This window comes from Capricornis sumatraensis, chromosome 10 (genome assembly GCF_032405125.1).
Source record: "Capricornis sumatraensis isolate serow.1 chromosome 10, serow.2, whole genome shotgun sequence".
Taxonomy (NCBI): Eukaryota; Metazoa; Chordata; class Mammalia; order Artiodactyla; family Bovidae; genus Capricornis; species Capricornis sumatraensis.
This window is the reverse complement of record NC_091078.1, coordinates 96,806,936-96,833,197: the sequence shown is the minus strand read 5'-3', so window position 1 is coordinate 96,833,197 and position 26,262 is coordinate 96,806,936. Positions and strand designations below refer to the sequence as shown.

The 26,262-nt window shown below is 60.8% G+C and overlaps 2 protein-coding genes across 2 annotated transcripts in view; both read right to left on the bottom strand.

Annotated features, from left to right (window-relative positions):
- The window catches only part of COL7A1 (collagen type VII alpha 1 chain), a 30,323-nt gene extending 16,724 nt beyond the window's left edge, over positions 1–13,599 (bottom strand). Inside the window, exons 1-47 of the mRNA XM_068983126.1 lie at positions 13,515–13,599; positions 12,861–13,041; positions 12,043–12,202; positions 11,863–11,956; positions 11,610–11,771; positions 11,285–11,448; positions 11,074–11,203; positions 10,855–10,971; positions 10,602–10,748; positions 10,399–10,515; positions 10,168–10,323; positions 9,959–10,081; positions 9,175–9,318; positions 8,958–9,083; positions 8,706–8,849; positions 8,057–8,176; positions 7,755–7,898; positions 7,270–7,395; positions 7,016–7,162; positions 6,635–6,757; positions 6,125–6,271; positions 5,743–5,877; positions 5,514–5,660; positions 5,295–5,431; positions 4,890–5,016; positions 4,659–4,805; positions 4,399–4,571; positions 4,265–4,300; positions 4,154–4,180; positions 4,015–4,059; positions 3,879–3,941; positions 3,381–3,452; positions 3,250–3,285; positions 3,073–3,108; positions 2,820–2,891; positions 2,648–2,725; positions 2,381–2,407; positions 2,245–2,298; positions 2,060–2,122; positions 1,850–1,909; positions 1,708–1,743; positions 1,284–1,328; positions 1,141–1,176; positions 756–800; positions 641–676; positions 488–520; positions 142–174 (exon numbers count right to left, since the gene is read on the bottom strand). Of these exons, the coding sequence (XP_068839227.1) occupies positions 142–174; positions 488–520; positions 641–676; positions 756–800; positions 1,141–1,176; positions 1,284–1,328; positions 1,708–1,743; positions 1,850–1,909; positions 2,060–2,122; positions 2,245–2,298; positions 2,381–2,407; positions 2,648–2,725; positions 2,820–2,891; positions 3,073–3,108; positions 3,250–3,285; positions 3,381–3,452; positions 3,879–3,941; positions 4,015–4,059; positions 4,154–4,180; positions 4,265–4,300; positions 4,399–4,571; positions 4,659–4,805; positions 4,890–5,016; positions 5,295–5,431; positions 5,514–5,660; positions 5,743–5,877; positions 6,125–6,271; positions 6,635–6,757; positions 7,016–7,162; positions 7,270–7,395; positions 7,755–7,898; positions 8,057–8,176; positions 8,706–8,849; positions 8,958–9,083; positions 9,175–9,318; positions 9,959–10,081; positions 10,168–10,323; positions 10,399–10,515; positions 10,602–10,748; positions 10,855–10,971; positions 11,074–11,203; positions 11,285–11,448; positions 11,610–11,771; positions 11,863–11,956; positions 12,043–12,202; positions 12,861–13,041; positions 13,515–13,599 (4,656 nt within the window). The remainder of the gene's footprint in view (positions 1–141; positions 175–487; positions 521–640; positions 677–755; positions 801–1,140; positions 1,177–1,283; positions 1,329–1,707; positions 1,744–1,849; positions 1,910–2,059; positions 2,123–2,244; positions 2,299–2,380; positions 2,408–2,647; positions 2,726–2,819; positions 2,892–3,072; positions 3,109–3,249; positions 3,286–3,380; positions 3,453–3,878; positions 3,942–4,014; positions 4,060–4,153; positions 4,181–4,264; positions 4,301–4,398; positions 4,572–4,658; positions 4,806–4,889; positions 5,017–5,294; positions 5,432–5,513; positions 5,661–5,742; positions 5,878–6,124; positions 6,272–6,634; positions 6,758–7,015; positions 7,163–7,269; positions 7,396–7,754; positions 7,899–8,056; positions 8,177–8,705; positions 8,850–8,957; positions 9,084–9,174; positions 9,319–9,958; positions 10,082–10,167; positions 10,324–10,398; positions 10,516–10,601; positions 10,749–10,854; positions 10,972–11,073; positions 11,204–11,284; positions 11,449–11,609; positions 11,772–11,862; positions 11,957–12,042; positions 12,203–12,860; positions 13,042–13,514) is intronic.
- Positions 13,600–17,147: 3,548 nt separating this feature from the next.
- Positions 17,148–25,716, bottom strand: UQCRC1 (ubiquinol-cytochrome c reductase core protein 1). The gene is made up of 13 exons (XM_068982203.1): positions 25,609–25,716; positions 25,218–25,358; positions 23,395–23,481; positions 22,200–22,329; positions 21,818–22,016; positions 21,198–21,277; positions 19,390–19,505; positions 19,033–19,176; positions 18,741–18,901; positions 18,561–18,646; positions 18,171–18,259; positions 17,762–17,837; positions 17,148–17,317 (listed from the first exon to the last, which is right to left on the bottom strand). Exons 1-13 carry the CDS (start codon positions 25,675–25,677, stop codon positions 17,253–17,255), a joined length of 1,443 nt encoding a protein of 480 aa, XP_068838304.1. The 5' UTR covers positions 25,678–25,716; the 3' UTR covers positions 17,148–17,252.
- Positions 25,717–26,262: the final 546 nt, after the last annotated feature.

Here is a 26,262-nt window from a genome sequence, read left to right as displayed (position 1 = left end):
CCTCAGCCCCAGCTCCATGAGCCCCACCACCCAACAGTCATGCCACAGCTGTCACGACCTCCAGGGGCCCTGCTTGAGGTGCACCCTGTGACCTTGATCTCAACCCTGTAACAGCTGCCCTTCACTTCTCGCCAGACATACCTTCTCTCCTTTGGGTCCAGCACCCCCAGGTCCCTGAAAACAAACAGGACAGACATGGCTTGGCCAAGGGATCATAGTACGACATCCCTGATTGAGGTTGGGGGTATATATGAAACCAGAAGTCTCTGCCCAGAGGTTACAGGGTCACCACTGGGAGCAGGGCAGGGGTTACACGGGGCTCACGGCCTGTACAAGGGTCATAGGGTCACAGCATCACAGCCAGGAGTTGGAAGGTTTGTTACAGCATCAGTCACAGAGCTCTGAGCCCACAGTGCTGGTTTCCAGGTGGGTTACAGTCCTCAAGGGGCTGTGCTGTGTTCAAGAGACCCACCCTCCCTTCACTCACCACTGCGGGGTCTCCAGGCCGACCAGGCTCCCCCTGTGGACAGAGGATAGCAACAGGGCTGGGTCAGGGACCCACATGGGGACTCAAAGGCCCAGGGTCCCACCTGCCACAATCCCTAGTATAGGGGGGACTGACTCCCAGCCCGTGACCCACCTTCTCTCCTCGGCGGCCGGTTGGTCCTGGTGGCCCCTGCGCATGGAGAAAGCGTGAGCCCAGGATGGGGAGGAACACGAAAAGCCCCCTCCTGGGCCCACAGTCACAGACTTACTTCAGGACCCTCAGGTCCAGGTCGTCCAGCAACTCCCGGCGGCCCCTGGGGAAGAGAAGCAGAAATGCTGACCCAGGTGGGGCAGGCGAGGGTAGAGGCATGATGGCAGAGAAGGGCTGGAGGTTCAGGATGGGGGTCCCAGAAGATCAGGATTGAGGTCAGCAGGAAGACAGAGACCAGGTCAGTGGAAGTCAAGGTCAGTTCAGCAGGGTCAGAGACCCAAAAGCAGGTCCCTGAGGTTGAGGGTTAGAGCCTGCAGCAGCAGAGATTAGAAGTCATGTGAGGAGGGGTGGAGGGTCAGGGGCAGTGGAGGTCAAGGGCAAGAAGCCAGAACCAGGAGGGGTAGGGAGCCAAGGTCAGCTGACACTGGGGTCAGTAGGCTCACCTGTGGTCCCACTGGGCCAGGCAATCCACGTTCACCCTGATGGAACAGAATGGGTCAGAACCAAGTCCAACCTAGACCCTGCAGGGCCCTGAGAGACCCCCCCCCGCCCCAGGGCCCTGAGAGACCCCCCAGGGCGCACTGACCTTCTCTCCAGCCTCACCAGCGGCCCCTGTTAGTCCTCGGTCGCCCTGAGGGGAGAGACAGGAAAGGGGCCTTCACTGTTGAAGCCCAGACGAGGGGTCTCAGGCTCCAGCCTGAAACCGCAACCTCCGACCTGGAGAGAACTCTCACCTCCAGTCCTCTGCGTCCCCTAATCCTGCAAGGGTCCCAGTGTGTCACCCCTCATACCTGACCTCCCCAAAGGGCACGTTTTTTGGTTTCCCTTTTAAGTTATTTTGGTCTTTATTTAATTTGTTACAATATTGCTTCTCTTGTTTTATGATCTCTTTTTTTTGGCCATGGAGCATGTGAGGTCTCGGCTCCCTGATCAGGGATCAAACCTGCACCAGCTGTATTGGAAGCTCGGAGTTTTAACCACTGGGCCCCCAGGGAAGTCCCAGCACTTACTTTGGGGCCAGCATCTCCAGGAGGTCCCCGAAGGCCCTGAAAGGGGTTCAGAGATTTGGGTTTGGCAATAAGGATGGAGTAGAGGGTTGATGGCTGAGGCTGAGGGCTGGGGCCTTGCCCGCCCCCTGGCCCCCACACTCACCCGCTCACCCGGGATCCCGGGTTGTCCTGGGAGGCCCGGGGCTCCATCTTCACAGTCACCCTGAAGGAGGAACAGACGGTAAAAGACCCTGCTCCCTGCACCCGGACGCCTCCCTCTACCCAAGAACTGGGACAGCAGCAGCCCTGCTCCCTGCACCCGGACGCCTCCCTCTACCCAAGAACTGGGACAGCAACAGGTCACATCTCCCACCTTTTCTCCTTTTTCTCCAGGGGGGCCAACTGAGCCTTGGGGTCCAGGGCTTCCAGGAAGACCCTAGGAAGAAGTGAGGAGAAACTGAGAGCCGCAAACAGGCCCAGCACCCGCCCCCCAACTGCCCCAGCAGAGCCCCCAGCTCCTCTATCCACACCCGGAGCGTGGCCCCCGGGGCCCCTCACCGGCAGCCCAGGCTCGCCCAGAGCAGCAGTGCCGTCGCCTGGTCCAGGGGGGCCCTGGGAAAGAACAGCAAGTCGGGAGGTGGCCAGGGGGAATCAGGCTCCACGCCACCCCCAGCCTAACTTGCCCCTTACTTACCCGCTCCCCACGATCGCCTTTCTCACCCTGGAAGAGAGATCATGACCCATGGCTACACCTCTACTTCCCAAGATCCCAGGAGGAATGGGCATCTTGTGGGCAAACTGGGTTACAAAGGTCGTGGAAGAACTGAGGAGTCACGGGCGGGGGGTGGCCAAGAGGGCCTATGGGCTCAGAGTGACCAGTAGGGGTAGTGTGGGTTCAAATGAGGTCACCAGGTCACTGGGTCACATGGAGGTGATGAGACCATGGTGGTCATGCTGTCACCTTCACAGCTGTTCCGGGAAATCCGGGGGGACCCCGGGGTCCCGGGTCCCCCAACGGCCCACGAGATCCAGGGGGACCCTGATGGAAGAGACAAAGTGTAAAGCACAGCCCCATGACCCCCATTCTCTCCCACCCCCCATAGGTTCCCCCACCACCACACTCTAGAACTTACTGGAGGTCCAGGATCCCCTTTCTGCCCAGGAAGCCCTGGGCTCTCACCTCCAGTGACTTGTCCAGGCTCTCCCTGCAGGACAGAGAACAGCAGGCAGGATTCAGAGTATGGGAACCCTGAGGTGGGAGAAGCCCCAGAAGTCCCCAGCTATTCCTTATGATGCCTTAGGCCCTGCACAGCGTCAGGCTGGGGGGCAACTCTGCTCCTCCCTGGGACATCCAGCTTGGTTCCCTCCCCTCCGTCCTTCACCTACCGGCTCCCCCTTTGGGCCTCGAGGTCCTCGCTCTCCCTGAGGGCAAAAGAGCAAAGGGTGATGTCTGATCTCAGTGCGTTTCAGTTTGGGCCCGCACAGGCCAATCCCTCTCCACCACCCCAGGTCCCCACCCCACAGAAGACGTCTGGGAAGACGCTGAGAGGGAGAGCAACTTACTGGTTCTCCACGAGGGCCGGCCCACCCTGGGGAGCCCTGTAAACGGAAGCCAGAGTCAGAGCAGTCAGACCACCCCATCCACTCAAGCAAAGCGTCCCATCGTGTGAATTGCGAGGGCAAGGCTTGCTCACCTTCGGACCAGGGGCTCCAGGAGTCCCAGGGCGGCCAGGGGTGCCTGGAGGTCCATCTGCCCCAGGGAAGCCCTAAGGAGGCAAAGGGTCAGAGCAGGAAGGGACCCTCCCTCGGTGCCCCTGGTTCGCTGGAGGGGTGCAGACTGACTGTTCTTCACCTGGACCCCTCACCCCACAGGCCCAAGTGCTGTTGGGGGTGGAGCCATGGGGCCGAGATGCTGCCCCTGAGCTGAAGGGAGCCAAACCCCAGGCACAGGGGCAGTGATGAAGCCAGGGCCTTCCATGCCTCAAGGACTCTGAACTGCCACCCAGGCTCTCCGGGGCCCTCGAAACCCCACTGGCCCCCTCCACTTCAGGCCCTTCCCCAAAGTCTCTGCCACCATCTATCACACTCACTTAGGGTTCCAGAAACACTCTGTGTTTCCATTGTCTCTTCTAAAGACACTGAGGAAGCTTCAAGGATTGTCTTAGGGGAACCTCAGTGTTCTCTGTACTCACCCTCTCGCCCTTCGCAGAGACACTTCCAGGAGGTCCCTGGGGGCCAGGAGCACCAATCCTGCCCTGCGAGGAGAGAGCAGGTGAGGGGACACTTCACTACTCGGGGTGCAGACGACAGGCGTAGGGAGGCACTCACCGGGAGGCCGGGGGGGCCAGGAGGCCCAGCTTGTCCTTTCAGGCCCTAGGAAAGGTGATCAGTGAGTCCTCTGCTGCTGGCCTCCCCTGCCCCACTGGGCCTCCCAACCCATTCTCTTCCCCGCATCAGAGCCACTCACCATCTGTCCGGGTTCCCCCTTCTGGCCCTGGGGAAAGACAAGTCGGGTGAGGGTCAGAGTGGCTTGCCCCAAGAGTGACCCTCACTCACACTCTCAACCCTGGACACTCACCTTTGGACAATGCACTGAGCAAGGCTCTGGCTGTGGCTGTGGATACAGGGTCTCCTTGAGGTCAGGCAGTTCAATCAAGAGCCCCCAGACCCACTCTTCTCCACCACCTAGTCCCCCAGACGCCCCTTCCAAACCTGTGTGGTCAAGGCTGTCTGACACAGGGCTGCTGCCAGACTACTGACGGCCAGCTCCAAGCTCGGGCCATCATCCACAGCGAAGAAGGTCTGGGAAGGGTCCATGCCAGGCACCAAACGACGCAGCTGCTCTGGGTCAGCTCCCGCCAGGCCCAGCATCATCACTTTGAGCCCTAAGGAGTGGTCCAGCAGCCTGCATGATGACCCTGCCAGGGCCAAGGCTGCTCCCAGGTCCCATTCCCACCAGCCCTGCTCCTCACCAGCAGCCTGGGCCTCACGGATAGAGTTGAAGATGTCACCTCTCAAGGGCTCATCCACCAGGAGAACCATCACCCCCGGCACATGCCGGCGGCGTCCAGGCGCATCTGGTGCCAGCAGGTATCTGTGGGCTGTAACCACGGCTGTGCCTGGGAGAAAGGACATGTCAGAACCCAGGGGCACCGAGCCCCCCAGGGGAGAGCCCCAAGAGTTCATGTCCATGGAGTCCTTACCCAGGTTGTTCCCGCTTGGGTCCGTGTAGGGGATGTTGCGGATCTTCTGCAGGATGACGCCAAGGTCATGGGAGCTGTTCAGCGACAACAGTGGGGAGGGCCGGTGACTGTAGGACAGGAGGCCAACCTGGTGTGGGTAAAACACAGAGCCTGGGGAAGACGACCCAGCAGGCAGAGGGGACACGGAGCCTGGCGGGGGACACAGAGCCCAACGTGTATAAGTGAACCTGCACTACTGGGGGGTCAGCGGTGATGGCACGATGTGGGGTCAACCAGCTAGTGAGGGGATCTGGAGCCTGCGGAAGGGCTGGGAGAAAACCTGGACGGCTGGCAGGGCAGGGCAATGGTGTGGGGGCCAGGGGTGGGGAGAGACAGGCCGGAGTCTGGCTGCCTCTGGGGCCAAACCTGGACGGCCTGTGGCCCGAGAGGCCCGAGTGCAGACACCAGGTGCTCCAGGGCTCGCTTCACAGCCTCTGAGCGATGAGCGTTGTCTCGAGTGGTGTGCACCAGGAACACCACATCCATCAGGCCATGGGGACACGCTGCAGGAAAGGGAGCTGAGTTTCTGGGGAACCCGGCCCATCCAACTGCGCTGGTGGGCCCCTCCTGTGGTGCCCACCCTACCTGGGCTCTGTGTGATAGAGGCCTCAGGACCACGTACACCGTCCCGGACAGGAGTTAGGGAGAAGAGGTAGGAGATGCCCAGCTCTAGGCCTGTCACCCGCTGGGAAGTTGAGGTCCCCGGAAGTGTCTGTGAGGCCCCAGGCAGTTCTGCGGACAGAACTCAGTTAAACAGGACGCCTTCCATGGAGCCCCCACTGCCAACCTGCCCCAACCCAGGCCTCCCCTTCACCTTGGCCAGGGCCTCTGAGAGGCCGCCAGGATAGGATGTAGCTGGACACCCCAGACACTGGGGTCCAGGCCAGAGTCACTGAGTCGACTGACGTGTCCACCACACGCAGTTGAGTGCTTGGGACACGAGGTGACTCTGGAGGAGGAATCAAAGACTGGGGATCAGAGTCTGTGTCCTGAGAACCCAGAGAGATCTAAGGAGACCCTGGGGCAGATTCAGCTTGGTGAAGGAAGTGTCACCGGAAGTCATGCTGGGATCACCCCAGGTTAAGAATGTACAGGAGGAGTCACTCGGGGTCATGGGGTGCAGGAAGTCAGGGTAGGTCATCAGGTGCAGGAAGTCGGGGTAGAGGTGTAGGTCATCAGTAGGGGTAGGAACACACCAGTGTATGCAGTCACTTCCGAGGGGGGCCCTTCTCCAGCCGTCCCCAAGACGCTCAGCCATATGCGGTAGTGGGTCGCTGGCTCCAGCCCATCCAGGTCATAGCTGCTGACTTCCGGCCCCAGGACTCGGGACTGTTCCTGGCCACCTGGGGCAGGCGTGAGGGTGGAGGTCGGGGGCATGTAGGAGGATGCTACAGGCTGGCATTAATGGGCACGTCCACCTCACTGACCCTCACCTACCTTACTGACCATGACCCCCGCCAGCCTCACTGACTGACTCTGCCAATGAGGTCTGCCTCCTGACTGTGATCCTCATTCTCGCTGATTCTGCCTGAATGATCCTCACTGATCCCACACACCTAAGTGACTGATCCCAGGTACCTTCAGCAATCCCGCAGACCCCCCAACTGACAATCCGTGCTCACTCTCACGGATTTCACGGACCCCACTCCCAGCCCCTCTCCCAGTGATCCCTAACACCCCACCCCCCCACCGGGGGTACCTCTCACCCTCAGGTCGCCAACGCAGACGGAAGCCGCGTGCACCAGGCACCGGCTGCCAGTGCAGCCTCAGCGAGTGCTCCCCTCGCTGCCCCACGCGAAGTGTCTCCAGGGCTGGAGGAGCCTCAGGAGCTAGAGAAAAAAAGCACGCCCATCAGGGAGGCTCCGCCCCCCCGCCCCGATCTATGCCAATTCCAGGCCAACCCTGGAAGACGCACCGCCCCCAATAGGCCCAAGATCCAGGCTGCATCCCGCCTCCCCCAGAAGACCCCACCCCCACAGGTTCACGACGACCAATCCCTGGTCCCTTTTCCATTCCCGAGCACAAACCCCGCCCCCAAGCCCTGGAGGCGCCGAGCCAAGGCTCGCCCCAGCCCAAGCTCTGCCTACGGGTGGTGACGACTATGGAGACAGGCGCGCCCTCGCGGTCCCCTACGAGTGCGGTCACTCTCACTGAATAACTGACTCCGCCTTCGAGGCCCCGTATTTCTGCGGAGTCCGTGTTTCCTGGGAGAATCTGCTGTCTTGTGGGGCCACCTGGCCAGGTGAGCATAGGGTAGCGGTCAGAGTCAGAGATGGAGGAGGCGGGCCAGAGGGGGGCAATCCCAGCCAGGAAGGGCAAGGGCAGGATCAGGGAACCGTACCCTCGCTCCGGCCCCAGGCCAGTCTGTAGGCTGTGGCTCCAGTGACCCCCACCCAGGTGACCCGCAGAACGTCACTGGAAGCATTAAGGATCTGCAGCTTCGACACGCTGCCCACGGGCTGAGGGTCTGGGGGCAGAGGCAGGGAAAGGGGTCACTGGAGAGCTGGCAGAGAAGCGGGTGGCGGAACAGGCATTGAGACCTTCCTCAGTGCCGGAAGGGCTATCTGAAGCTCAGTGTGAGCTGAGTGTGACAGGTCACTGTAGGCAGCTCCTGAGAGGGAGGAGCTCAACTGCCTCGGAGTGGGCAGTGGGGAGCAGCCAGGAGGTCACTGTGCATGGCCCGCTAGTCAGTGGGGGGCAGGTCAGTGTGGGAAGAGAAGTCACGGGCGGATCAGCGATGGAGCGAGCAGCTGGAGCACTCAGGAATACACAGCAGGACAGGCCAGTCGGTGACGTGTGGTTAGCAGCTGGCCAGGGTCCACCTACCAGTTCTCACAACCACAGAGGCAGGCGTCCCATCCACACCAGCCACACGGGCCCACACACGGACGGTGTACTCAGTATCTGGCTCCAGTCCATCCAGTTCGGCCACCGTGGCCTCCCCAGAAACCAACTGGGATTTCTCTGGGCCTAGGAGTGAGGATGAAGGTAGCCCTAGGACTATCCTGACTCTGACTCCCAATGTCTCACCTGGACCCCTAAGAAACCCCCTGCTCCCATTCCACCCAGACCTGCCCCCCCCACAACCTCCAAAACCTCAGTCCCTTTCCCAAATCCCTGGTCCCCACCTCGGCCTGAGCGCCAGGAGATCCTGTACCCTGTCGCACCAGGAACCCGGTTCCAGGTGATGGTGACAGATGAGCTGCTGACTCGAGTCACATGGACCGATCTCACTGGGCCCAGTGGGTCTGGAGGGGAGAGGCAGCGGAGGGTCTGATGGGGGAGGTGCTGCGTATCTATCTACTAGAGGAAAGCAATGGGAGTCTGACCGGAGGCAGGGACTTGACAGCAGAAAGCAGTGGGTGGGGCAGATGGGGAAGGAGAGGGGTTCAGACAGAAGGGACAGTGGAAATCTGAGGCCGCAGCGGACAGGAATCTGGGAGACCAGAGCGTCTGATAGAGAAGGTAACAGGGTTCTGGTGGAGGTGTTAGGAGTAGAAAGTGTCTAAGTCTAAGAGGAGGGTCAGAGCCGGCAGAAAACAGCCAGTGGGGCTGAGAGGTGAGGGGTGGAAGCCTGAGGGCAAGAAGAGTGGGGTGTTGAGAGAGAGGCAGAGGAATCTGAAGAAGCAGGGACTTAAGGGAGCCTTCGGGGGAGCAGGCAGTGGGGACCTAAAGTGGGAGACTGGAGTTCTGTGCAGAAGCAAGGGTCTGAGAGGGAAGCCATGCGGGTCTGACGGCACGGAGAGCGCGCGCCAGGGGGCCGGCTCAGGCCCTGACCGGTTCGAGCCACGATGACCGCGGGGGGGCCCTCCTCTCTTCCTCGCAGCGCCGACACGGCCACCTGGTAGGAGGTCCCAGGTCTCAGCCCCACGATGTCGGTGGCGGTAGAGTCTGAGGGGACTGTCTGGCTGGACTCCAGGCCTAGTGTCAGAGGGGAGTGCTGGTGCACACGGCCCCTGCCTGCCCTCGGGCCCCCCACACCCTGATTGTCCCCGCCCCCGACAGCCCTCCCCTCCCCACCCCGCTGACCATTGTCCGTCCTCCAGCTAATCCGAAATCCGCTGGCTCCGGGAACCGGTCCCCAGGCCACCCTCACTCGCGTTGCGTCCGATGCCACAACCCGCAGCCCTGGGGTGGCCAGTGGGGTTTCTGGCTCTGGGAGTTAAAGACAGAGGTCAGGGATCAAAACCAGGACCCCAGAGTGAGTCAGGCAGCTGTCCCCCCAGCTCTCACATGCCATGCTCACCACGGCGGACAGTGAGGATGCTGGCAGCGCCCTCCCGGCTGCCTACTCGCGCTGACACCCGCACCGTGTAGCTGAGCCCAGCCCGGACGTCATCCAAGTCAAAGGCCGTCTGACTCCCAGGAAGCACCAGGCTCCGCTCAACCCCTACAAGAGAAGGTAGGACAGGCAGGCAGGGGTCAGTGAGGGATGGGGGCGGGGGGCGAAGGCGGTCAGTGATGGACAGAGATACAGGGCGAAAAGGGTGAGTGAGGGATGGGACATGGGACAGAAAAGGGTGAGACGTAAGGACGGGGGATAAAAGGCGTCATGAGGGACAGTGACACAGGAAGAACGGGCCTGTGACGAGTGGCGATAGTGATGAGAGGGAGCAGACAGGGACATGAGATGCAGGATGCCAGAAGCTGGTGGATGACGATGTGAGCTGACAGGTTATTAATAGTGATGTCGGGTCACTATTGGACGGGGGCAGGGGAGGACAGTGGTCCCAGCTAAGCGTATAGAAGGGCAGGGGTTGAGCTCATGGTTCTGGAGAAGGTGAGAGCCACGGTCAGGGATGTGGGGCGGGGAGTGGAGGCAGATCCAGGTGTAGAGCTAGGCAGGGGCAGGACAGGGGTGAGACAGGCCCCGTGCAGGTGTGGCTTCAGGGCCTTCTTGGGAGATGGATGGAGAAGGAGACAGGAGGCGCCGGTAGAGCCCCAGGAGTGGAAAGGGATGCAGAAAGGGTGCAGTCAGACCCCGAGGGCTGGGACTTCAGTGTCTGCTCGGTCTGGCGTGTCTGCCTCACCCTGGGCGCTGCGCACAGTGATGCGATACTCGGTGGCACTGGGAACTGGGCTCCAGGACACTCGCACACGCTGCCCAGGCAGCTCGGTGGCCTGGAGGGCTGTGACGGGGCCCACGGGCAGCTCTGGACCGGCGAGAGAACACCGCATGAGAAGTGGCCTGGGACATCCCCCCTCCCATCCCTGCTCACCTGACCAGGCCCACGGGGGCCCTCACCAGTGGGGACCACGGTCGCTGGGGTGGCCACCTCGCGGCCCTCTAGCAACGTGTAGAGTGTGAGGCGGTACTCGGTGCCCGGCTGCAGCCCATCCAACTGGTAGCGGGTCACGTCAGAGGGCAGCACCACCTTCTGTGGCACCTCTAAGCCTGCAGGAGGACGGGGTTAGGCCAGCCGAGGCCAGGCCTCTACCCCACCTGCCCACCCCGGCCTCCTGCACGGACCACTCTCACGCCGCCACTCCAGCCGGTAGCCACGGGCCTCAGGCACCAGGTTCCAGGAGAGGAGGATGGACGTGGGGCCCAGGATGACAGGACGCAGGGTCTGCTCGACAGACGTGTCTGCCCAGGGCATGTGGGACGTCAGTGGTCCTCTGTGCCTGGCCAGCCTGCCCACCCAGCCCGAAGGAAGCACCCAGCCCTCTCACCAGTGCGGGCAGTCAGGGAGGTGGCCGGCCCGACGCTCCGGCCAAGCAGAGCGCTCACGGTCACCTCATAGTCGGTGCCAGGCTGCAGGTCCCGCAGCAACACTGACCCCTGCCCAGGGCCCAGCTCCTGCTGCTGCGTGGCCCCACCTGCCCGGGGGGGCACAGAAGGGTCAGTGGGTCTTGCAGACTCAGGACGCCACAGTCCTGTTTGAGGCACAGGGACTCCCTTCCACCCACAGCACCTCTCACTCACCCCTGACGACCCGCCACGTCACCCGGTAGCCAGTGGCACCTGGCACACTCCGCCAGGCCACCAGGAGGCTGTGGGCTGTGGTGTTCTGGATGGTCACTTCCGGCCCCTCCAGAGCAGCTAGGGGAAGGTCCCATCGGGGATTAGTGAGTCCAGAGCGGAGAAGGGTTACAGGGATGGGTGATTGGGCGAGTGAGGTCAGAGGTTAGCAAAACTGCTCACTGGTCCTAGCGGTCCCGCTCACAGCCTCCCCGATGCTGTTGGCGTAGAGGGCGACCACCGTCACTTGATACTCAGTCAGTGGCCGGAGACCCTGCAGCCGCACGCTGGTCTCACCAGCTGGGACGCTCACCTGTGATGCCCAGGATCAGAGGTCACTCCATCTTGCCCAGCTAAGCCCCAGCCCTCCACCTCCCACTGCCGACAACCTTACCTCCTGCAGCTCGCTCGGCAGTGGCTGTCCCAGCCCCGTCAGGGGTGCGTACTGGACCTTGTAGCCAGTCACGGGGCCGCTGGCCGCTGTCCACTGGACTCTCAAGGACTGACTGCCCGGCTCAGACAGCAGCAGGTCTCGTGGACCAGAGGTCGAGTCGTCGGCTGGGGAAGGGGGCAGTCAGGCAACCAGGCAAGAGAATCAGGGGTCAGCACTTAGGGTGCAGGGGCAGCACCAGGGTCAAAGGTTAGGAACACGGGATGGAATTGGCATGGCCACGTTGGGGTTTGGGTCAGGGTTCAGGTCAGGGTGAGCGGGAACTCACGGGGCAGGGTCACGGGCACACCACCAGCAGTTGTGCACACCCTCCGGGAAACCAGAGGCAGGAGTGTCCTCAAGATGCTGAAGTCATTGACGAAGAAGAAGAAATCGCTGGTCGGCTGTGAGGCGATTCGCTTCAGCTCCTCAGGGTCAGCATTCTTGATGCCTGAGGTGACGCCCAGTCAGGGCTCAGCTGCCCACATGCCCTCTGACTTGCCCCTGCCCCAGCTGACCCGTCACCCCAGCGTGGTGCTCACCCACAGCAAACAGCTTGACTCCCTGCCCCTTCAACCTCTGGGCAGCTGTGTCCACCATGTCCTGGGACTTCCCATCTGTGATGAGGATACAGACCTGGGGCAGGGGCAGGGTCAAGTCAGGACTGCCTCAGACCTTTCACGTGGGGTCACCTTGGAAGGCAGGGTAGGGTGAGAGATCACCTTGGGGACACCAGGTCGGGCCAGCTGAGGCAGGAAGACGCGGTCAGCCACGTGGAGAATCGCGGCCCCTGTGCGCGTGTTGCCCCCCTTGTAGCTGAGCTCTCGGATGGCACGGATCACATCGCCGCCTGAGCCAAGCGCATCCAGGTCAAATTCTGTCCTGTGGGGAGGTGGGTGGTGGCAGGCTAGGGACAAGAACTTGTTCTGGCCTTGGCCTCTCAGAGGTCTCTAGGGTGAGGGTGGTGAGTTATCAGGCCTCCTTGAGGGTCCTCTCAGTTCTCTGATTCTGTGATTCCCTCCACCCCTGAAGCTCCCAAACTAACAAAGTCGTGAGGTGCCTCTGTGTGTCCTGCCTGGGGCTAGGCTTGAGCAGGCCTGGCCCCCGTGGGGCTCCCAGGCTCAGGGGCCGGATGTCTGTTTAATTAAATAATGGTAGGAGGAAGGGCCCTGTTGTAGGGAAGTGGACACTGGCCAGACAGGGAGGCCCTCTGCTGAGTGAGAGGCTGACGGGCATCAGGAGGCTAGGACATGGGGAGTCCAGCAGACCCAGGCCATCTCAAGCCCCTGGCCTCCCCCCGAGGATCTCCATCTCTAGATCAGAAAACACAGCCCCTGACTTTGGCAGGATGCCACTGAGGAGGAGGGGTCTCAGGAGTCAGGGCTTCACCTGGGAAATCCCTGCTTCTTAAAAGGATGCCTTGGTGGGTGGAAGGAGGGGACCCCCTGGGTTCCCTAAAACCTGAACTAGGGGCTTGGAGCTCTCTGCTTCTGACTGGGGGAGGGTCCCTGGTGGGTCCAGTTGTGGGGGGTCTACTGACCGTGGGTCGTCGCTGTACTGCACGGCCGCGAAGCGCACACCCTGTGCCCCAGCTGCCCCAGAGAAGGGCAGCACCAGCCCCTCAAGGAAACCCCGCACTTCGCGGAAGTTGCTTCGGCCGATGGACGAGGAGCCGTCAAGGAGGAACACGATGTCAGCGGCGTAGAGGCGCGTGCAGCTCACTGTGGCCGGCAAGAGTCATCAGGCTTTCTTCCTGGAGCCCACCTACCCACGCCCCTCACAGTGGTCCCCTGGGGCTGGGGAGGGGGCGGGTGGGCCTCATCCACTATGCAAACCGGCCCAGGCTGGCTTGGGCCTGGGAGCGGTGGAGGGGGCAGAGGTGGAGCCTGGAGCGGACTCTCCCGCGGAGGATTGGTGGGGAGGCAGAGTCGCCGGTGCGGGCGTGAATCAGGGACTGAGGTTGGCCTCTGGGGACCAGCGCAGGCTGTCATAGGGGTAGGGGACCCACGCACATCTGGATGCAGTTGGGGGGACGCAGCGTGGGGTCGCGGAGGGTTTGGGGAGTCCGGGGGAGAGTTAGGAGAAATGCGCGCGGAGTTGCAGCGGGTGGGAGGCGGGCTCTAGGATGAAGGCCGAGTGGAGCCGGGTGACAAGGTGCTGTGCCCTGGATGGGGTCCTTCCCTGCCGTACCCACCTCTCTCCCTGGGCTGGGCCCACACTCGGGGCGCCCCTGCCAGGATCCCGGCGCAGAGCGCAGCCAGCAGGAGCCGCAGCCTCATCCTCGGTGAGGGAGACGGGCAGCCAGCACTCCCGCCTCTGTCCCTCGGCCTCGGCTGGTCCGAGCCCGGCGCTCTCCCACCCCCAGTCCCGGTCTTGCCTGCTGGTCCGAGGCTCCCGTCGCCAGACGCGCCGCAGTCCCGCCGCCACGGCAGAGAAAAGTCCCAGATCCCAAGGGGGCGGAGCAGCGGGCGGGGACCCAGGCGGCCCGCCCCCACCCATCGTCCCAGAGGTCGCCGCCCCTGCTACCCCTTCCCGCGACCGACGATCAGGCTCCATTTAAGTGTAAAGCCCCCCACCGCTGGTGACTTTGGGATTTCCCTGGGAGGTTCTTTACAAGAGAGGTTGAGGGAGCCCCTTCCATCCGGTGTAGGGTCAGGGATCTTGGCTGCTTTATGTCAAACATAGACGTGACTGCTGGAGACCCGACTCCAGAGAGGTTCCTGGGGACCCAAGACACAGCAGGATGTTGGGGTGGGGTGGGGTGGCGTGGGGGGAGCTGCAGCTGGAGATGACTCACTGCCCCCCCACAGGGGCACCCAGACAGCCCTCAGGCCATGAGTCCCGCCGGCCTCTCCTCTGATTCAGCCATCCCTGTCTGGTGGGTCTCCTGTTTCCCACCCCATCCCCTCAACAGCAAACGAGGAACTCAGGCTCACCCCAGGGAACCCGAGGCACCGCTGGTCTGCACCGTGTCCACCACTGGACACGTCAGTCTGCCCCCACTGTGGAGGGGGAAGCCAGGAGAGAATCTGGGTCGTGCTTGTGCACACGTGTCCATCCCAGTGCCCTGCATCTGCCTCCGCGGCTATGCCTAGGCAGATGCCGTCCAGCTGTGCTGCAGGGAGGGGCTATCCATGTGTGGAGGGCGGACCACCCATAGTGACAGCTCCTCTCTCAGGAATCCATCCCCTCCTGCCTCCACCCCCACTGGTGGGCCTGACCTGCTCCAGCCAGGCCCCCGACCACACATTCTGAGACCGCTGTCCACGCATCGCTTCCGCCAGGCCCAGAGGTCATCTTGGGCCCCCCTCCCTTTCCTGCTCCACCTATAGTGTCCACCTTCATAACTACCTTCACCCCGCTCCTCTCCCCTTAACCAGGCTGACTTCCCATCAGTCTCCTGCAGGTTCTGTGATCATGAGGCCAGAGACCCTCTTTGTATATGCATTTGTGTTCATTATAGGGGTTGATACCGAGGCAGAGAGTCACTCCCAAGAGCAGGCCCTGTTATATTTTTTCTGCTACTCCTGAGTAATTCTGGGAAGCCTGGAGACTATGCCTATACTCACCCCTGCCATTGCACCCCTTCCAATATGCGTGATCCCCCCAGCCTCTCCTGGGGCTCCATAGGCTAATGGGGGAAGAGATGGGGACAGCACGTCTATTGAACCTGTCTGCTCTGAGCTCCTCTAGGGCTTGAGGGTCTCTGGTGTGGCCAGAGCTGGGCATGGTGAGGCCCCTCCGCACTGCTGGTCTTCCTGTTGTCCAGCAGGCTGGAGCTAGGGGACAGCCCCAAATTATCATGAGCACAGCACTGTGATCCATAGGGCCCAGAACCTTTTCCCAAGGTGAAAATCTTCTCAGCCACATCCAAGGATCACCTAGTCCTCCGTCCTATAGGTCCTATAGGTGAGGTCTGCAGAGAACGAGACAGCTCTCATTACAGAGGCAGCCCCGCCTCAAGACCTTTACCCCTTCTTGCACAGAAGAGTGGCTGCGCAGAGCAGGGCTGGCACACAGTGTAGACACACACACATTTGGGTCTGCCCTTTAGGGGAGATTGGAGGAACAGGTGAACGGGTGTCCATCTCATCAGAACCATGGGTGACCCCCCAAAAAGGAAGGGCAGCCTGCTGTGAGGGGGGTCGCTCAAAGGTTGGGAGGAGAGATTGTTGGTGGAAGTTAGGTTGAGGACGCACGCCTGTCTGGGAGGCTCACCAGCAGGGGTGTGGCCCTCTGAGGCCCCTGGCTCCAGCCTCCTGGCAGGCACACAGCCTAGGGCCCAGCCCCAGAAACCAGCTCCCTGCATCCGGGCAGTGGGGCCCTAGAGGTCTTTTTCTCCCTCTTACACTCCCCTGGACACTTCCTCCTCTGCTTCAGTCTCTGCACCATATGTCTCCATCTGGGGCCTCTTTTGGGGGTTCCACCCCACACATCCCAGTCTTAAGACACTTCCAAATTTCTCAGAACCGCAGCCAAAGCTGGGCAGGTTATCCTCCTCCAACCTACCCCTCCTCTGTGGTACCCCAGCCTTGCTGGGGATGCTGTCCAGCCTGTGCCCCCTGCAGCCCAGGCCCGTTCTTCCTAGAGCTGCCACAGTGCTGGCTCGCCGAGACCACACCGAAATGCTCCTGAGTCCCCAGGCTGTCAGCTGAGCAAGTCACTCCTCTTTCCAGTAACCCTCAATACATCTCCCTCAGTATGCCTCTGGAGGAGAGATCAAACTCCCCAGCTAGGTCTGCAAGGCCCATTAGGACCACGCCACCCCAAGGAGCTTGACTGCTGTGTCCAGCGCACCTGTGGCCTTTGAGGGCCAGGCCTGGGCTTAGCGGACAAACCAAGGCCCATCCTCCCGGGACTCAAACGTGGGATGGCAGGCAGCCATGGCAACAAACAGGGTACGGGAGAGGGATGCCGGGCTGTGGTGGGAGTGAACTGCGGGTGAATAGCCGCCCTCTCAGCAAACTGCGTCCCCGAGTCCCATCCATAACTGCCGGCACCTCCTCCCTCACAGGCAAACTGGGCCCCACAGTGGGCTCCCAGGAACCCTGACTGGAAGGGCGGGTGGGCACGGAAAGAGGGTCCCCTCCTGCTGCGGGGACCAGAGCCCAGGGGTGGCAAGGGGGCTAGACAGCTGTGAGCTCCAGCAGGTCCTCAGGAGATGGGGAGGGGACTGCCGGGCCAGCAGCTCAGGACTTGCCTGGGACAGAGTGCATTGAGGGAGGGGGCTCAGGCCCCACTGAGCTCAGGGATATTCTTAGAGCCTGAGTCAGCGGCAAATCGAGGCAAAGGATTCTTGCCTTGCCTGTCCAGGCAGCAGTGAGAAGCCAAATGGGAACACTACGCCCCGGGCTATCCTCCTCCCAGAATCCAGAGTAAACACACAAAGCCGGCTTCCTCGAGGACATTTCTTGGCCTCTCCTGGTCTGGGGGGGGTCCAGGGTCCCCCAGAGGGTGACCCACAGGACCCACAGCAAGGGGCTTCCCACCTGAATCCCTAGGCTGGGAGCCTTAGCAGGGTAAAGGCTGGGTCTGCATTTCCCATGGCCCCCCACACCCCTCTCCTGGGACAGGCTGGTGAGGAGCATCCCCCATGTGGCTAACTGCAAACAGCTGGCCTCAGCTCCCCGCAGGCATCAAAGGCTTCCGGCCTCCATGCCGCAGCCCTCACACTCACCCCCAACTAATGACACATCACCCTGTGGGAAGGCAGAGCATCCAGGACACGCAGAACCGGGGGAAGTCCCCACTCCCCCACCCATGGCCCACTGGGCTCCACGCCGACGACGAGAGGGACGACGCAGTTCTCAATGCAAGACTTTAATGGCTGGTGGGTCAGCAGCAGCACAGGTCTGAAGGACCGAGGTGGTGTGTTTATGGTGGAGGGACGGCGAACCCCGGCCCCGCCCTCTCGCCTGCACAGGCTTCCTGCCTAGAAGCGCAGCCAGAACATGCCGCTACGGATCCGGTTGTAATCTGGAAGCTGTTCAATGGGGCCTGTGGGGAGAGGGTGGGGCGTCAGGGTGGGGTACCTGGGTGGTACAGGGACACCTGGCCCCGCGCCGCTCCCCACTCAGAGCTGCCCAGAGCAGCACAAGGCAGGCTTTAGTGGAAAGACGGTAAAGAACATTCCTCCAGGGGGTGCTGAGCCTGCCCCTTCACGCTCTGGCCTCTGGAGCCCCACCCCACATGCGGAGGTGTCCGTTACCTGGCGGGTGTGGGGTATTGATGGAGGCACCTTGGCAGGGAGTCAGGGAGCTGCCGGGACAGGTTTTCTGAGCAAGAACTCCCTGGCAGCCAGGCAGTTGGGCAGAGCCTCTTTGGGGCCCCAACTTGCTGCTCCCAATGAAAGTTGGGGGAAGGGGGGAAGCAGAGGCAGAGGGGAGGCCCAGACAACAGCCTGAGGCGGCGGCCAGAAAGCGGACCTTGCAGGCCACTCACCAAATCCAGCCACTGCTGGGCACTGGTCGTAGAAGTACTTGGAGCAGACCTCACGCACCACCCTGGCGTCCACCTCCTACAGGACGATGCAGAGGGCACGCTGAGTGGCGAGGCCCCTGGGGACCGGTCAACAGCATCCAGCCGGCCAAGACCTTCCCCGTGTACCGAGGAGCTGACCCCGCACCCGAAAGGGGAACGGCGGCAGGGCTCCCCCGGCTATAGGCTTCCACGGGACCCAGGCACCCGACAGCCACCCATGCCTCTGCCCTGCCCCCTGGGTTACACCACCGAAGCAGACCACACTGGAGGACACCGAGGTGCCCACAGGAGCAGTCTGCCTCAACTCCCCACCCTCTGCGAGTCGGCCAGCTCAAGACTCCCGAAGCCCTCTCCCCCAGGGGCCTGTTACCGCAATCCGGCTTTCCCACTCCGCCAGGGGAATGCGGCGGCCGTATGTCAGGAGACTGCGTCCGATGTCCTCACATACGGGAGTGGTGCCTGCCAGGGTGAAGGAAACTCACAGGCCCGCACCGAACCCCCAGGGCTCTGTGCTGACCTGGCCCTTGGCCTGACCCTAGACCACAATCCTCACCTGTACAACCTAACCAGTATCCATGGGCTTCTCGGGCCCGCCCACAAGGGGTCCCTGAAACCCCAGGCCCCTGGGGAAGGGGCAGCGGTGGGACACGACGTGGCCGCCAACGTCGTCCTTGCCAGTCTCGCTCAGGGGCACTGGTCGCGCTGGGACTGTCACCACCTGTACCCACCCCACCCCTCGCTGCAGGGCTGCAAGACTCACCATCCAGATGAGACACCAGAGCGTTTCGGAAGAGGTTTTTGCCGCGGACCACCTCGCTCTCTGTGGCGCTGGTGCACAGGCGCATCCTAGGGCAGGGGCGGGGTGGGAGTCACCCTGAGAGATGCTGCGGCCCCCGAGCCTCCCACCCGCCGGGGCCAGCAGCAGCAGGCCGCCACTCACCACTGGCCCTGCAGGACGAACATCATGTCGTCGATGCTCATGTGGTCGCAGACGAAGTGCGCGCCCAGCAGCCCGGTGTCTGCATAGCAGATGTTGAAGGTCTGGAAACTCTGGCACAGCTTGTTGGTCGCAGCAACGGAAGCCAGTGGGCTGGACAGGTGCTACCAGGGGCCAGGGTGGTCAGCACCCACCCTCCTCTCTGCCACCCGCCCCCTGAACCCGGCAGGATGAGCGCCCAGCACCCAGCTGCCCCTCTTCCCTGAAGACGAGGCCCCCTCCCATGCCCACTCACCATGCCGCCACCGTAGGTGCAGTCGTAGTGGCCGATAATGGCGTTGGCCACCTGGAGGGCCACGTTGTCCGGGTTGGCCCAGCCAGGCCCCTCCACTGCGATGGCCACGTGGGCCAGAGGCAGGCCATCCTCACGGTGGCGGATCTGAAACGGGACGTGGCAAAGCTGAGGGACAGCCAGACCTCCCCAGGGACGGCAAAGTTGCCAACTGTGGCTGGGAGCGTGTGCACGTGAGCGTGACCACGTGTGCCTGGGAGGCAGCAGCCGTGGGACCCCGGCCCGACTCCCAAGGCACCCCCGGAGTCATGAAAGAGCCAGGCACATGGGAGCACCACCCCCGCCCACCCCACAGCCCACCTCGCTGCCGGTGAAGCGGCACGGAGAGAGAGTGGGCACAGCGTCCTCGTCGTACGTCCCGGAGAGGCCGCTGAAGTGCTGCTGGGCGAGGTCGAGCAGCTGCCGGTGCTCCAGCCCTGCAGAGACGGATAGCGTGCTTACCGGTCAGCCGGGCCCAAGACGCAGGGTCTGGGATGCCACACAGAGGCGGAGGAGACCCCATGTCCTGCCTCGATGGAAGACCCCCCAAGACAGGACATCAGGACAAGGTGAGGGAAGAGGACCCTCCACAGACTCACTCCAGCTCGGCAGCAGGCGGGGCAGGCCCCCTAGGGCCCAGCAGCTCCCACCACCTCGGCCACAAGGAAGCAGCACATGCCGGGCTGAAGGACGGGCCCTCATGTGACACACGGCAGCACACACAAGACTGGTGCCCCCTGAGCATAATGCCACCCGTCCTACCTCGCCCCTCCAGCCCTTTCTCAAGCAGATTCTTTAGGGCTGGCGGGTGAGAGGGCACAAAGAAACACCATGCAGGGCTGTGACTAGCTCTAGGGTCCCTGTGCCAGGGACATGGAGCAGCAATGTCACAAACTCACGTCTCACGCCCTGCCGGACCTCCCCTCCACCAGAGGCTTCCGCTGCCCCAGCCCCCCAACCAGCAGGCGCTGTGGTAGGAAGCAGCGGCCCCAGGTACAGGCCGCCAGGTGTCTCTGCCTTTTATTCCTTCCTTCCTTGAGCTCAGATTCTGCAGGTCTGATGTGTCAGGAGCTCAAACTGCTCTTGGTTCACTAGCCCCAGGGTCACCAGCCGAGCTCCTCCTATCAGTCTCTCTTGTCCAGCCAGCTGCCGTTAAGTTGGGGCGGCATCCTTGACCTGCTCCTGTCCCCTCCTGGCTCAGACGTCCATCAGGCTTCCACCTACAAACCCATCTCGAGTTCATCCACTTCTCTCCCTTCTTCCTGCCACCTCCCACCAGGCACCTGCCACAAGCCCTCCCTGCATCCACCTGCTCCCGCTCTGGCCCCGATGTGCCAGCAGCTGCTGTTGTTCAGTCGCTAAGTTGTGTGCAACTCTGTGACCCCATGGACTGTAGCCCACCAGGCTTCTCTGTCCATGGGATTTTTTCAGGCATGAATACTGGGGTGGGTTGCATTTCCTTCTCCAGGGGATCTTCTTGACCCAAGGATCAAAGCCGCGTCTCCTGATTCATTACAGCGGAGCCACCAGGGACGCCCACATGGCCACAGAGCAAGCCTCCAATCACAGAGCAGCCCGTGACACCGCCCTGCCCCTCTGCGCAGACCCCCGCTCCCCATGTAACTATACCCCATCACTCTTCAGCCCTCTGTTCAAATGACACGTGCTTCAAAAGCACCTCCCTAACCTCTGAGTCCCCCACAAAAATCCGCCAACCAAACCGTGCCTTCCTTTCAGGCACTTTCCATCTACCATCCGACGTCCAGTTTCCCACTGACAAGGCCAAGAGGAACAGGCTGGAGGCCTGAATCTCCCCCCAGCCTCAACCTGCGTCTCCAAGGACCAGGTGAGGCTGAGAAAGTCCTGAGGCCTGCAGAGGCCAGCAGGCCAACTGAGGCGTGCACGAAACGCGAGCCACAGCCCCAGGCAGCAGCAGAATCCCACCCCACCTCAGAGAGCACAGGACCGAGGTCATGGCGCTCAAGGACAGGACAGGGCGGGACCAGGGTCTGCGGGAATGGAGGATCCCCCACAGTCAGAACCAGGAGACCTGGCCCTGCTAATCAAGGCCGCAGCCCAGCCCAGCCCAACCCCCATTACCACAGGGCTTTAGCCAGCCCACTGCTCACCTCCAGCTGCTGCCAACACCATTCGGGGGGCCTTGTAATGCCGGCTGAGGTACTCGGTCAGGTCTGCCCGCGACAGCTTCCTGCAAGACACACCGCCAAGGGGTCAACACTGCTCCCAGACCGCAGTGATGTGGGTCACACAAAATGGGGCTGAGGAGACAGACAAGGAGACGCGGCTTCACTGGATCCTTGCCCCGTCTCTGGCACTTGCCACTCTGGGGCCAGGAAGGCAGCCTTCACTGGGGCCTCTCATGTCCAACTTTAGGACAGGCTTGGAGTCCCCTCCAAGGAGGGTGTGGGCTGACATGGGGGCTTGAGGGGCAGCGGCAGGGCTCCTCCTACCAGAGGACAAGAAGCCACGTGGAGGGACCCCCAGAGCACCCTCCTTCAGGCTGGTAGGACACACATGGAAACAAAGCCTGCAGTTTGAGTGGGGACCACACAAACATTCAAGAAGACTCCTGGGGAACATGTGACAACACAGAAAATGTCTCCAGTTGTGTGAATTAGGAAAATAAACAGCAGAGGCACTCGGCCAACTAAATGCAAACTTCTGCGGCTGTGGCCTGCCCAGGCCCCAGTAAGGGGACGACCTGCCCCCTGGACCAGCCAGCTCGCACCTTACATTCTCACTGGGCCCCTCCACGGACTGGGCTAGAGGTGTGCCCTGGAAGGCCGTGGCGTGCAGGTAGTTGAAGACCACGTCCCGCATGGACGTGTCATTCTCCTGCAGCTCCTGCAGGATCACGTCCCGCTCCTTCTCAATCTGGGAGTCCTCGAGGCTGCAGTTCTGCACGATGTCGGCCAGGAGCTCTACAGCTGGGTGCAAGGAGGACAGATGTGGAGACAGTGACAGCATAAACTCCCCAGGCCTGACCCCCTCGGTGCCAAGGCCCTTCTTTAAGGGTCACCCCATTCTTCAGTCAGGCCAGGGGCTCCCGAGCGCCTGTCCTCTGCACCCCCGGAGTCCTACCGCGTGCTGGCCTCGCTCTCCAGGCTTACCTTTTGGCAGGTCCTTTGACAGCGCCTTAATGTAGTAAGCCGTGTGCTCCCGGGTGCTGTAGGCATTAAGATGGGCCCCCATGCTCTCCACTTCCTTCTCCAAGGCATTGCCAGGCCGATTCTTTGTTCCCTGGAACCAGACAGGAGCCACATGGGAGCCCAAGATCCCCCATCCTCATAGGCTGAAGTCCCAGCAGGACCACTGGTCCACAGGTAGCGCCCTCAGCAAAGACTCTGGGGTTGCAGGGCCCAGAGTCTGTGCTCACCAAGTGCTCAGCAGGCCTTAAGCTGATCAAGGCCACAGCATCGTGGACCGACAGAATGGAGACATCCCGGGGCCGGGGAAGAAGGGCATGCCCAAAGCAAGCGTTACCGGAAATCCAGCACCCCCAACCAAGAGGGGGGACAGCTCAGGGGGAGCACACGTGACCGCAGACGACCCATATCAGCCTGACCTCACCAGCACTCGCTTACTGACAGTCACAGTCAGGTGACCTCACGCCCGTGCTCTGGCGATGCTGCTCCCCACTCTCCTTCACACCATTTATGACTCTGTGTGTGTGCCAGGGGCCTCTGTGGGGTTCAGCCTTCGTCCTGCGTGTGTGTGAGTACTGCTGCTCAGTGACACACACCTGCATGCTGAGACTGACACGCACATCTGTGATGCTGGAGCTGGCTAGCTGCCCATTGCTGCTCCACACCCTCACCAACCCTGTATCTTCTCTATTTTTCTCATTCGTTTAGAAACTCAGTGTATACTCCATGCAAACACAGGGTGGCTAAGGGGTTGTTCTCATCCTCACGAAAGCTCCTACTCGATTCCACAAATCAGAGATACACAGCATTTTACAAAAACTACGTTGCTGGGCTTGTTACAGTGCATGTGTACATCCACAATTCTACGTCCACGCAGGCAAACAACACAGGCCTGGCTTCTGGTGAAGAGCAGGGCTCCCATGCTCCTTGGGGTTTTTCTGGCTCTGGGGGCCTTGTGCAGGGGTTTACCAGGTAGGCGCTCACTCAAGAGAGGGCTGGCCCATGGGGCATCTCCCAGGAAAGCCAGACAGAGATCGCTTCCCTCCACCCCCTTGCTAAAAGTCCTAAGTGAGGAGGCTAACTTTTCTGACTTGCACACTCAGGAGGGACAGCAGGAAGCGCTCAGTACAGGGGAGATGCAGCACTGTAGGGGCCTCACCTTGAAAGCCAGATGCTCCACAAAGTAGCCAGCCCCGTTGTTCTTCTCAGTCTCGTAACGGCTGCCAGCATCAATCCATACCCCCACCTGGACAAGAGATCACCAACAAAGGTAACAAACAAACAGAACAGACCCCAGCCCCCACTCACACCCAACCCTGCTGGATCCAGAACAAGCCCCAGACGGGCTCACGGTTCCAGGCGGGGGAAGACGTTCTCAGCAAGCCCCGAGATCGGACGCTCGGGCACCAGCTGACTGACTAGTCACACTGCATCACCTCTATCTAGTCCCTGCTCTAATTTCTGACTGGTGACGAGACTCCCAGGGAGGCTTCTAACTGCACATTCGCCTGTCCCATCACTGCAGAAAATTCTTAAAATTCAATCTCACTTTTCAGTTGATTCTTTGTTTCTTCTTGGCAAACTACTAATCAGTTGCAAACAACTTTTTTTCTCCTTCCTAAAAATTACACCATCTTTTTGTTCTGGAGATTGCGTTCTTTCGCCATTAGAGGAGGAGGCTCATTCGTACTTAAAAAATCTTTTTAATCAGACCTGGACACCTAACACTGCCAACACACCTTGGCACCCAATGAGAGAGTCTTATAATTTTAATAGCTTCCTGTGTGCTGTGAAATGCACATCACACTACTCACCCCCATGGTAACACAGATCTAATCTTTTCTTTTACTATTTGTATCATAGCTGATTGAAAATGCTCACATCTACTTTCCTAAGAGATGTACATGTATGCTGTGTACCATAAATTCTTACATGAACAACATCCACTACCCATCTAACATCTTCAACAGATGCGTTTTATGATCCACAGTATTCCTTGATTACAACTGGCAGCATCTTTTCTCTGGCACTTGAGCACAGCAGTGCTCCTTAAGATCAAGGGCATCTTTCGTTTCGTTTTTGCTCTCAGTCGCTAAGTCGCAACCGACTCTTTGTGACCTCATGGACTGTAGTCTGCCAGGCTCCTCTGCCATGGGATTTCCCAGGCAAGAATACCACAGTGCGTTGCCATTTCCTTCTCCAAGGGATCTTCTGGACCCAGGGATCGAACCCATTTCTCTTGTGTCTCCTGCATTAGCAGGTGGGTTCTTTTGCCACTGAGCCACCTGGGAAGCCCTGGGCATCTTAGTGTCCATGAAATACAGCATTCTCGATCAAGTTTTCTTAACAGGTTGTGTGCCGGCTTATACAGGTGTCATGTAGTAAGAAAGCGGCCCATCACCTTTTGCAGTGTTCAGTCACAACCTGTATCACAGGACATTATTCCTGGAAAACTCAAAGAATTTACCAATCAAACCACTTGCAGAGGGCGTGGGGGTGGAATGAGAAGGAGAAAGATCGCCTCTTGTAAATCTTCTCTCCTGTTTACCTAACCAAGATATCTATCTTTGAGCCAATCTTCAGGAAAATTATCCATTTAACTGGAATTTTCAAGTGGTTTTCTTTTGCAATACATTTCCAATCTAGCCAAGGGATTACGACTTTGGGCCATGAGGCTGGCAATTACCTAAGTCTCTGAATCCCATTTTCCTCATTGAAGGATCACTTCTTTCATATGGGCTGCTAAAAAAAAAGCTGAAAAGGGGGTTGGCCTCCTGACTGGCAGGCATCACAGGCTAAATGAGTGTTGGTTTAGTGAGAACTGCCTCCATGGGTAGAATCGCGACTGTAGTGGGAGGATCAATCCTCAGGGTGACTGAGGAGAGTCTGACCGAAACCACAGAGCCCAAGGTCACACCCCGACCTGGGAAAGGAGGCCGTGCCCCATACGGAGGCGCCCTCCTGACAGCGGACTCCGCTCACCGTGCAGGTAGGCTGGGAAGACTGCTCCGAGGCCACTCGCAGCCCATTGTCCAGCTGGCTGACCTGCGTCTCTGGCACGCTCTGGAGGGCCTGGGCGTAGGTGGCGGTGCCCCTCAAGTCAGACGACCTCAGCAAGGCCGGCTGTTGGAAAAGGGCGACCGGGACTGAGGACTAGAATAGGGGGTCGCTCCTCAGCTTGCAGGCCTGCAGTGTGGGATCCCCGTCCCCGTCCTAGGCGGTCCACGAGACTCCCATTCACGCCCTCGGCCGTGACCTTCCCACGGCCCTGACCCCGCGACCTCCCCATTCTCCACGGGCACTAACAGCCCGCTCCCGGTCCGCGTTCCGAAGCCCCGCTCCCCACAGCTCTGCGCTCTCGTTGCCACCTCACCGAGCGGCGGGTGCGCAGCAGCACTCGCGTCCCGGCGCCAGCTGCCCGGCAAACCGCGGAAGCCGCCATCTTCTAAGCCACAGCGGACGCTGGGCCGCGCCACGCATGCGTAGAGGCGCCAGGCGCAGGCGCAGTACTGGGGTCTTGGCGCTCGGCCGCCCCCTGGCGGAGGAGACCGGAAATATTCATTTTCTCCTTGCAGGTCGCTGCTTCCTGTCTTCGCGGCCCTGGGTACCAGCGCGCATCAATGCCCCTGGCTAGGCATCGTCCTGCTCAGGTCTGTTCTGGATCCAGTTCATCTTCCCCCTTCACTCGTGGAAGAGTGCCCGACGTTTCTCACGAACCGTGGGCGCCTCGACTGCACTGAGTGCTCGGAGTGGGCGAGCGGGCCGGAAGCGCAAGCACAGCGTGTTTGCGAACCGCAACCCCAGGGCTAAAGCACCAGGCTGGAACCTAGGACTGCTGGGCGACTATTGAAAAGTCACGGTTTTCTTTTTAAAGGAACCGAGTAAATTCAGATGGTTGATATGGAAAGAATTTAGCAATATATTGCTAAGAAAAAAGGAACAATTTTAGAGACTAATTTGTGAAAAAGATTCCTTGTTTGGAAAACAAAACATGCAAGAGGACTTGCATAGACAACATAGAGAATTC

What these genes read in the sequence shown, in the direction of transcription:
- UQCRC1 (XM_068982203.1), bottom strand. Translation starts at nt 25,677, where the DNA reads ATGGCGGCTTCCGCGGTTTGCCGGGCAGCTGGCGCCGGGACGCGAGTG. An exon ending in GGTGTTGGCAGCAGCTGGAG is followed by an intron (nt 19,506 to 21,197) that starts GTGAGCAGTGGG and finishes CCGTCTCTGCAG; the next exon opens with GGCTGGAGCACCGGCAGCTG. An exon ending in CCCAGCAGTGGCTGGATTTG is followed by an intron (nt 17,318 to 17,761) that starts GTGAGTGGCCTG and finishes CTCTCCCCACAG; the next exon opens with GCCCCATTGAACAGCTTCCA.